General features: G+C 37.7%; 1 protein-coding gene across 1 annotated transcript; it reads right to left on the reverse strand.

The window, feature by feature from the left end:
* Positions 1–2830: 2830 nt before the first annotated feature.
* On the reverse strand, positions 2831–7241 carry polr2i (polymerase (RNA) II (DNA directed) polypeptide I). Its single transcript, XM_034114836.1, has 6 exons — positions 7032–7241; positions 6843–6897; positions 5489–5562; positions 4229–4303; positions 3283–3334; positions 2831–3111 (listed from the first exon to the last, which is right to left on the reverse strand). The coding sequence occupies exons 1-6, from the start codon at positions 7091–7093 to the stop codon at positions 3049–3051; spliced, it is 381 nt and encodes a 126-aa protein (XP_033970727.1). The 5' UTR covers positions 7094–7241; the 3' UTR covers positions 2831–3048.
* Between the last annotated feature and the right edge of the window lie 4164 nt (positions 7242–11405).

The raw sequence follows: 11405 nt of genomic DNA on the forward strand, positions 1-11405 counted from the left end.
CAATCCTACGCAAGGCGTTATAAATGAGGCCCCAGAGGCCTCATTTATAAAGGGATATACGCTCAAAAAATGGCGTACGCCAGTTTCTACGCAATGTTTGCGATTTATAAAATACTAACTTGACGGGAAAATGTGCTGTCCTCCACGCAAACTCTAACCCATGCGTACGCACTAAGCACACAAACGGGAGAGACGAGAAACTGCGACACCGTTGGCAGAAGGAAGAATGGAGAGAAATATGTGGAAATAATACCATAAATAAAATGTTACCTCTCATTTATCAAATATGAAGAATTCATTTTCAAACATTGATTAAAGCCAATCTTAAAATGATTAAACAAACGCCTGTTTGAGACTCCTCAGTGCACACAAAAACATAACTTGGAGAAATAAATAAATACGGATATGCTATTTAAAACCACCTCGAATATGTTGTGTTAATGTTATGAAATGTTTTCTCATAAATGATGCGGTAAGCAGGAGGACAGAATAACGTCTAAACTGACGCCGTTTTGCATTTCTATAGGTTGTAGATACGAGCATGGTTTTATATACTATCACGTTTAATCGTGTTTTATGCCGTTTGCCAAGACTTGATAAGTCGCTCGTAAAACACAGGAGGTATGGAAACTAAGAACACCATATGTGGTAAATTGTACAGCTAATATAACACAATACATTGTATTTCCTTTAACTGGTGGATTATGGATATATAGTTGCTGATCGACAGCTGGAACACAAACCACCAAATACAACAAAAATAATTCAGATCCAGTCGTCATGACTCCACTCCGGAGGGATTCCCCGATCATTTCTTACAGTTTCTCATCAAGGGGGTGTCTCCTGTCCCCGGGACAAACACACTGCCTGAGGAAGGTTATGTGTATTTGTTTTGTCATTAACTATTTTCGGACCACTTATTTATTTATTTTGGTGACGATCCGACCTCCATGCTGCTACTCTGGTTCAAACTGCATCCACCAAACAATATGATTTATCTCGACCTCCCCACAATAACCAAAATCTGACACGGTGTGAGATGTCTTTTTTAGCTGTTCTATCGTAATTTCCTGCGATCTTCTTCATGCAGTCAGTCAAAAATGAATGAATGAATGGGCGTTTCTTTGACTATGTATAGGCAAATATGGGCGTTACGAGTCGATTGTGATTTTTCAAGGGAAACAGGCGTAGGGAGTGCCGTACGCACTTCCCTCGCCGGTACGCAATGTTTTGTGAATCGGAAAATGGCGGAAAATTTATGTACCTATTTTTGTGCTTTGTACTACGTAAGCAACCTTCCTACGTCAATCCTACGCAAGGCGTTATAAATGAGGCCCCAGAAGTAGAAATACTTTGTCCTAAAATACAAGATAGTTCAAAGATGGAATCCTATCTTGGAGTCCTAATTGACAATTATTTCTCTTTAAGCCCCACATTCAACGACTGGTGTAAAAATTAAGGATTTTTTTTCTTCCTTTGATGCCAAAAAGAGAGTTATTGCTGCAACCTTAATGTCGGTGCTGGACTCCGGTGATGTGGTTGATATAAATGCATCTTCTGCATGCCGACACTCGTTTAATCCCTTCTACCACTGATCATTACAAACCTTAAAACCCTTGAACGCACCATTGCTCCTTGTATGCTCGGGTTGCATGGTCTTCTCTGACCACCCGTAGACAAAACCAGTAGCACACTATATTTATGAGGCTATTCTTTGTGCTCTTCCACCTTATTTTTGCATATTTTCATGTTGGAAAAAAAAAAAGCAAAGAACTAAAAAGGTACCATGGGGTCAGATTAGAATTTTCCAAAGGGGGGTTCGTTTAGCATGACACACTTGAAATAACTAAAGGACAAGTTAAACAAGAAAGTAGAAAGAAAGGGAGGTGATAGAAAACTGTATCTGCTAAAAAGTTAGCAATGATTGAGAGTCAGACCTAAACATTTCAGATGTGTCTCACACTGCACTGTCACTTTTATTCATATATCTTTGCTTTTAAATGCCATTTTATAATATGTTTCTTAATGTCTTTCATTTTTGTAAAGCACTTTGAATTGCCTAAAATAAACTTGCCTTGCCTTGTTGGAAAAAGTGCGAGAACCCATCAGCTCCGTTCTGAGAACTTGTTTTTACTAACGGTCCCTAAAGTCACTTTCATGATGGCTAAACTGTCTCCAGTAAAGAAAAGAAAAAAGAGAACAAGAGAAGGAAAGAGGGTAAAAGACAGTGAGCTGGACGTCAGAGAAAGACCGACAGGAAGTAAACACTAACGGGAAGACAGGTTGGGGTTGAATTGTCCAAAAATTTGCTCCTATCATCTTTTCTTAACCACTATTTCTTAACCTCTGTGAGAAACGTCACTGGGTTAACAAAAGATGATAGGGGGACTCATCGGGATTTAGGAAAAGACAACTGCGGTGGTTTGCGAATCCATCTGCACTTACGCTATGTGATGGTTACACAAGCCAAAAAATCGCTATGACATCATAAAGTGGCCAAAATCTGATCAGCTCATTTTCAGACAGGTTTTTATATAAATGACCCTGAAAACCCATCAGCTCCGTTCTGAGAACTTGTTTTTACTAACGGTCCCTGAAGTCTACACTGTGCGGGGGCAAAGGGCGTTCGGTTCGGCTGCTCCTTCTGCTTTGAACCAGCTGCAACATGACCTGAAACTCAGATTTAACAGATTTATGTGTGCTTCTTAAAGCCTGAGGATTAATAAATAAAATGAGTACACGGTCTGAGTAATTCTTCTTCCTCTGTTTAGTGTGTCTGCTGATGTGAACATTCGTTCCACTTTTTCAATGAAAACTCAGAGACATTAGAAACAATTGATTCTTTTAATCTAACAAAACACACCTGAATGACAACTGTTATATAAAAAATAACTATTAATACAATATATTCACATGATGGAAACTAAAAAGACAAACAAAAACATGGTTTCAGAGTTTACAAACACCAGCAGTTGTGGAAAAGTTAAAAAACAAACTGTTGGAGATTTACTGTAGATAAAATGTCAGACCTCTTCATCATCTGCATCCTTACTCCGTCCATCTGTGTCCACAGTGAGGCGCTGTGCACACGTAGTACAGTCTCATAGCGTCCTGTCAGGAAAACACAATGTATGAGAGCTTTTAATTCAATATCAAATAACAAACGAAAGATGTGCAGACAACAGGATTAAGGTCTTCCTCAATAAAACGTATTCCTCGACAAACAATATCAAGACTTCAGGTCATGCATTGTGTTATATATTCATTCAAAAGCATCATTACCTCAGCCTTCATACTGTGAGACTGGAAGAACACTGCCTCCTTGTGACCACACCTGGGGAGAGACATGGAGAGAGAACAACGTTAAAAACCCCTATAAACACAGCTAGCTGAAAAGTCAATTCTGATTGGTCGATTTGGAAAGTAGCTCTGATTAATGTGCAGAAAGAAGTCTGGTCAATTTAACGTCAGCTGTGGACAACAAACGTTAGTTTCACTCCATCAGAGTCTTTTTGTAAGTTCACTTTTATATTTTTGGAGAGCACGATACTTTCATGATGGCTAAACTGTCTCCAGTAAAGAAAAGAAAAAAGAGAACAAGAGAAGGAAAGAGGGTAAAAGACAGTGAGCTGGACGTCAGAGAAAGACCGACAGGAAGTAAACACTAACGGGAAGAAAAAAAATTAGCTCCCATCATCTTTTCTTAACCACTATTTCTTAACCTCTGTGAGAAACGTCACTGGGTTAACAAAAGATGATAGGGGGACTCATCAGGATTTAGGAAAAGACAACTGCGGTGGTTTGCGAATCCATCTGCACTTACGCTATGTGACATGATGGTTACACAAGCCAAAAAAATCGCTATGACATCATAAAGTGGCCAAAATCTGATCAGCTCATTTTCAGACAGGTTTTTATATAAATGAATCGGGACAAAAAGTGAGAGAATCTCTTTACACAGAGGGGGACACATGTTGATGTACGAAAGACATGAAAAAGTGGATTTTAATTAATGGTTGCTCGCATTCCCACTGCGGTGGACACGTATTAATTCACATGAATCCTAATACATATGATTGTATGAAAACAATTGTATGAAGACAGTTACGTTGCTATCGCCGCGGTTCCAGTCGCTGGTACGCATTGGACCAGACTACCAACAATTATTTAAAGAATATTTATTTGATGCCAAGAATAAATGATGTTGAGTTATGTTGTAAAAACTTACTTGGGGCAGGGGTGGTCCTCTGTCCTGGGTAGTGTCGGATCCTGAGAAATATCAGCGATGATTTGTGTCAGCTCACTGGAGAAAGACAGAAGCAAGATGCTAGATTAGTTACTCACAATTAGCCTTCAAGTGCTTGACATTACACAGGAAAGATGACGAGACTACTAATCGCCAAACATTAGCCGCCTTTAGCTTAGCGGTGGTGGCATGAAGTCATGTGACCGTGATGTAGTTCCTTTATAGCATAACGTTAGCTTTTTACTACAAAAATCATAAAGTGGTGTGAGCATGTGGAGATTATCCTTCTGAACAAAACGTGTAAGTATCATAAACGTTTGTTTGACACAGACAATATTTTCTGCAATAATCCAAAATCCAATTGAAGATCCCATTGCTTTCTGCCAAGCGAACCAGGGAGATGTTGCCTTCAGGGTCAGCTACAGTAACTCAAGATTCAAGACTTTTATTGTCATTCGGACATAGCTACAGTGTAGTTACGTAGATGAAAATCTTAGGTCCCAAAGAGTTGAACGAAGCGGTATAAAAACAGTTTTATCCCAGCAGCTATTGCACAAATTAACACATCATAGGAGCGTCACACAGATGCCTATTTATTTAATTATTTATTTAATTATGAATTTTGAATGTCCATGTTTGTACTAGTGTTTTCCTCCCTTCTTAAATGTTTTTGAAATATTTTGAGATTCGACGGAGCAGGGTGTACTTGTACTTTTTGCTAGTCCTTTTATTAGAGATGTGTCTGTTGTTTGTGTTTGTTTTTACAGTGTGTCAGGATGGATCCCTTGTCTTTTTCTCTGCAAACAAAATCTACCTACGGGTACAAATAAAGAACCTGAACCTCAGGTCCCAGGCTCCTCCAACAGTGCAACACAATAAACAGATAAAATAGTGCAAGTAAATACAATAAAATAAAATAGAAGTAGTGCCATAAAAGTCTATAAACAAGTGATAAATAATTTGTAAGTTGCAAACAGGTGAATGTTATGGATGTTCTTAGTTCAGGTGTTTAACAGTCTTATGGCCCGTGGATATGTCATCACTGCACTACTCTATTATCCTATTGATTGTTAGGACTGCCTAAAAGTGTCTGAGTAATGCATTTCATTTGATGTGTCGATGATCATCTTTTGTGTTGATAAAGTGATGTAGCGGTGACCCAACAAACAGGAAGCAAATTCACACCACAAAGAAATGTTTTAAACACATTTATCAGAGACATAAGAACTGTCTTTTACTTACTCAACCTCGTGGGTGATCTTGTTGACGTAGATGCAGCTGTTGTCCGCCTCTTGTTGGTAGTCACAGTTCCTGCACTGATGGATGAAAATAAACAGCGTATTCAGCGTCTCATTCAAGCTTCAAATAAGTGGAAATGCTACAGCCTCATTTATGAAATCCAACAGAAAAGTGCACATATTGCCTAATTTAGCAGTTGCAACATATGTTTTAGAGCAGTTTCATGATTACCTTTGAAAATACATTTAATGCATTCATTACATTTCATATTATATGTTGATGTCTTAAAGGTAGGGTAGGTAAGTTTGAGAAACCGGCTCGAGATCGCTAGAATTTGAAAATACACAACCGGAGAAAATCTGCCACTTCCTTATAGAGCCCCTCCTCCAACACACACCCACATGACCAATGAGGTCACGAGATAAGTTTGTGCACAGATGGAAGGCTGACAGGCAGGTAGGCCATCCAGTTATTTTAGCCGGGCCGGCTAAATTGATTGGTCGTGCTTTTTACAGTATTACGGCTTCCACAGATGACATTTTTTTATGGATTTTTTGTCAAAGCACTTAAGATATTCATTGCTATCGGGATGTTAAGAGCATTCCATGGAATATAACAAAAAGTGTATCTCGAGCCGGTTTCTCACCTACCCTACCTTTAACACACTTTTATGTGAATCTTTTCCCTTTGCACCGTTCTTTTTGGAGTTTACACTCACTGAGGGGTCTTTCCTTTTTCCTGGGTTTCTCATATAACCGTTATTTAAAAATGTTTTAATACAGTTTTGTTTTATCAGTTCTTAATAGTATGTCTGTTTGCATCTCTCTCTTTGTTGCACTCATACTTTGTCCCACTTCCATTCATAGGTAAATATTGTACTTTTACTCCACTAAATGTGTTGTACCTTTACCTTTCGGTAAATTATTATTACTATTATTAGCATTTGTCTATATTTTGGTTGAAACTAAGCCAGGAAAAAAAAGAAAAACATAAATAATAATAAAAATATATATAAATAAAATCGAATTTTAAAAATAATTTTCGATTATGGAGACTGTAAGGAATATTCGAAAAATCGAATAATCGCTGGCATCCCTAGTATTTAGATGCCAATAGTTATCTTGAGTTACATTTTGAATGCAGCACTTTTACTTGTAACATGTATTCATTCACTCTGGTACTTCTACTTTACTTAAATACAAGATCCGACTACTTCATCCACCTCTGTTTATGCTGCACTCTTGAAGGAGCCTGGGACTTAAAATGTTCACTGTAATTACTGTACATATATGACAATAAAACCTTTACATATTTGACTTGATAGTCTCAACCATTTATATCTGAACCAGACACTTACCGCGTAAAGCAGGATCCGGTTCTCTTTGTCTTCTTTGGGGTACAACATGTTGTTACTGGGAAAACAGTTAATTATTTTACACATTAATACGCAGCGTTATCTTTTCATTAAGACACCGTTGAGTTAACATGCGTTTAGCTTCAGCTAGCTAGTATGACTTATCTAACTTCTATTCAGACACAAACTCACCATTCTTGACAAAACCGGATCCCCACAAACCCCGGCTCGAAGCTCCCAGTTTCCATATCCATTTTGAAAACTTTAGGTTGAAGATAAACACGACAAACTGTGATGTTGCTTCACTTCTGCTACCGATGCTAAGGCTATTCCCACTCGTTTGAAAACAGACCGTTTGCGCATGCGTGAAACGTAATCAGAGCAACAACCAACGAATAGGTAAATTACCGCCACCTAATGGACTGGAGTGTGGAGCAGAAAAAAGAAAACGAAGGCCCAATTCCAAAACACACACTACCCACTCCCCCTCCGTGATGGAGTGAACTCCGTATGTAGGCAAACTCTCAGCTTAATGAGGGTCCCTTCTTTCAGATGGAGGGTGTACATAGAGCAGCAAGCTGTATTTACACCCTCGCTTCTGTATTTACACCCTAGCTTCTTATTGCACTGTATATATATATATCAAGGTTCAAGGTTCTTTATTGTCAATCTGACATAGCTACAGAGTAATTATGTAGTTGAACATCTTATGTCACAGGCTTCTCCAACAATGCAACATAATAACATAATAACAATAAGAGCAAGAGCAATACAAAAAGAAAAATAGTTATAAAATAAAATAAAGTGATGATGTGGAATAGTGCAGTACGAGTCTATATACAAGTTATTGGAATGATATATATATATTAGGTATTAGATACATACTACTGAGTAGTATATATATATGTATATATAATGTGTATATATATATGTATATGTATATATATGTATATATGTATATATATATATGTATATATATATATTTATGTGTATATATATGTATATATATATACAGTGCAATAAGAAGCTACAGGGACGTTAATCTACATCGGTAATATTAACTTTATTTAATACAACATTTACGGTACAAGATTTAATAATACAGCCCATGTAGTATAATATTTTACAAATGATGAATTACAGCAAACATGTGCAATATATCCATTATTACAGCTGGTTGGATCACGCTGCTCATGCTGGCCACCTGGCTGCACTTCAGAGGGTGAGTGGTGTTATACAGAGACACAACTTTCTGACAATTTTTGTATACAGTATAGCACACTGTCCATGCCCATACGTAGACACATGCATACTGAAGTGATCGAAGCCGTCCCGTGGGCAAGTGAAGATCCCAGTGTCGGCCCTGTATCCCCCTCCCTCGTTGATCAGCACCTTGGCAAACTTCAGCACTCCATCGCCAGACGGGTTGCTTTCCTCCACTTTCATCTTGGCAGTGAAGGCCACAGTGTCTAGAGAGTGTGCAATGTAATGATAATAAGAACAAGGCATGCAATCAAAAGCAACAAAACCTTTAACATTGTGCCTGAAAGGGGCCCTATTCCGCTCATTTTCAGGTTCATATTTATATTTTGAGTCTCTGTGACATGTCTCCATGCTTTAATGTTCAAAAAGCTCTTTATTTTTCTCATACTGCCTGTGCTGCAGCACCTCTTTTCACCCTCTGTCTGAAACCAGAGCCCAGTCTGCTCTGATTGGTTAGCTGACTGGCTCTGTTGTGATCAACTGCTTAGAGATGTCCCGCCCCTTAGCCTATCACGTACAATGTGATAGAACACTAGCGAAATATTAGCACGGGTGTTGCATAGTGATGTCACTAGTCCGATGGAGGCGTTTCATGCAGGGTGGGGGAGTGTTTGGGAGAGAAACTCCCTCTGGAGGGAACACAGGGATTTAAGCCTTTGCTAAAGCACCCAGGAGGGGGCGCCCCTGACTTTCTATCGACCTGCTTCCCATCAGAAAGTGTGTTTGATTCTCTGATCTAACCCTTTTACCATGTTCACATTTTGCACCTTTTGGTTCAGTTTGGGTCAGAATGCGCCACGACAATATTTGGGTCTAAAAATACAGAAATATAAATATATCTCTAAAATTCCCAACAATATAGGAAACATTATTCATTGCAAATACTCTCTTTTTCGATCACATTTAACAATGCAATTACTTTGTGATAAAGTTGTTATTTATAGACTTCGGTTGCATATTCACGCTTATCTAGCAAAATACAAATTAAACATTTTTTTTTATTGATGTTTATTATTAAATGTATTTTCTTATAATCAAAGAAAATATAAATATTTGATTCATTATTTAATGGAAGCATTTAAACATGTGCCTCTCCTTCGCTCTGCCACCTCTTCATTAGTGCATGTCCGGTTTGTGCAGGTGTGTGTGTATTTCGGGTAATTGTAGAATAACACCAGAGTAAAAATTGTACTTCTCCTCTGGGATTAATAAAGTTCTCTTTAACAGAAAATAAGCGAAGAGTTTCAGGTTGTAAAAAAATATCATTTGACTATTTCCCTTTCAGTGAACATTTTAAACTGGTAACAATATTAATAATAATGATAATAATAATAATGTTTACATGATGTGGTTGTTTTACCTGATGGACTGATGGTGGGTTCTGTACAATCCATGACCAAAACTGCTGCTGATGATTGGGTGAGTTTTGTATTTTGTAAAAATAATTAAGGTAACACCACAATATCAGTAATTTTATTTTCTGCAAAATTGAATTACAAGATTATAGGCATGTGAGTAAAAGGCATAGCCTATTAGTTTACTGGCTTGGGGAGTAACAAATGACATGTAACTGGATAATTAGGGGGAAAAAAAACAACACCTGTGAGTACAAATCTAAGGGGTCAGATTGTATTTCTTCTCTGTAAACTGCACTGTTCCGTAGGCTAATACCTCAAGTGTGAATCTATACGCCTACTGCCTGAATCTGCTTTATGGGTTTCACTTTCTTTGGTTCATTTGTTGAACCTATATGTTTGTAAAATAGTCTGTGTGAGCTAAACTAAAACGGTAAACTTAGATTGTATTTCTGCTTTTTTAAACTGTAGTGTGTGCTCATGTTTCATTGCATTTGATATTGAGGTAAAAAAAAATACCTAGTATTTTTAAATACCTAAAAATAACTAGTTTTATAGTGATCAAATATACAGCAATGTTCAGAACAATTACTTATTTATTGTTTACATAAAGATGAATGTACCCATGAATTAATATCACGTTATAAGCATAATATGTTACATAGTTTATCTGTTAATTACGGCTGTCTTTTCACACTTATTATGGTCTTGACGTCCTCTACAGTGGACATACTGTAACATTTAAAATTACATTTAAAAAGTCTAAATTGCAAGATGTTTTTTTTAACCCTAAATAGGTAGGAAATAAAAATAAAAATAATTGGAAGACACTAGTACTTCACATAATAAAATACACAACGGCTGCCTGAGATATGCTGTCGGTGCGTAGGTGCGTGTGTGTGCATGTGACAGGTCTCAGTTGGTTGGTTTCCCCTGCTTACTGTTAGTAAATAAAACGTTTGGCCCGTAATTACGTTTTCCCCTTTGTAGCGACCAGAGAGAGGTGAGGGAAATATATCCAGTCTCTGATAGTATTACATTATTATGTGTGCTCTGATACTCGTTTGATTCTGAAATAATATATATATATCCAAATCTGCAGCCTGTTGTTGTCTCATTATACCACATTGTGAATGAATTGAAAGTACATATTTTTGGTGAAACATAGTTATGCCCATCAGACTGACTGCTGCTGTGCCTCCTTTCATCTTTAACGGACGTTGCTTTAAAACGCCTGTTATTTCCACTCCTCTCTCCTCGATTTCTCTCCTCGATTTCGCTCCTCGACTCCACCGATCGCATCTCCTGTGGGCGGGACTAAGACGCGAGGAGTCGAGGAGGGGGAAATGAGAATTATGAGAAAGGGATATTGACTGTATAGAGTGGCGAAGTCACGCCCACTTACTTCCGGGTAATGGGACCTTATTTCGGAAAAATTATGCAATAAAGTCAATGGGGAGAGAAAACGTATCTTTCGATCCCGTTTGAATTGTGCCATGAATTACACATATGATGTTTGTCAATCTTAAAAAATCATTTCCATGTCAAAAAAGTCACAGTTTATCGTAAAACTGTTGAAATATAAGACTATGAAAAATACGCAACTAGAAAGACTACAAATCCCAGAGTCGCGTAAGTGATGTCACAATTGAGACACTACGATATACGTATAATACCGTATATATACGATCAGCGCCATATAGATAGAATCTATCTATATGGCGCTGGCTAAGATAAGATAACTTTCACAAGATGCCTGTGTGCTTAGTACCAGGTTGTTATTATACCAGCAATGGGTCTTGCTCGTTCTTTCGCTTCCCGTCTGATGAAAGAGAAGTGTGTGGATCAAGTTAGCTACCTAGCTAGTAGCTAGCACGTTAGTTAGCATTACAGCCTTGTCATTTTTATTAGCCTTAACATGAAGTAACATTAAGTAACCCAAAATGTT

This window comes from Trematomus bernacchii, unplaced genomic scaffold, assembly GCF_902827165.1.
Source record: "Trematomus bernacchii unplaced genomic scaffold, fTreBer1.1, whole genome shotgun sequence".
In the NCBI taxonomy this organism is placed as follows: domain Eukaryota; kingdom Metazoa; phylum Chordata; class Actinopteri; order Perciformes; family Nototheniidae; genus Trematomus; species Trematomus bernacchii.

Excerpts from the sequence above, each read along its gene's own strand:
- polr2i (XM_034114836.1), bottom strand. The coding sequence starts at position 7,093 with ATGGATATGGAAACTGGGAGCTTCGAGCCGGGGTTTGTGGGGATCCGG. Across the intron at positions 4,304-5,488 it reads AAGATCACCCACGAGGTTGA|TGAGCTGACACAAATCATCG; the intron begins GTAAGTAAAAGA and ends GTCTTTCTCCAG. Across the intron at positions 3,112-3,282 it reads CTCACAGTATGAAGGCTGAG|GACGCTATGAGACTGTACTA; the intron begins GTAATGATGCTT and ends TTTTCCTGACAG.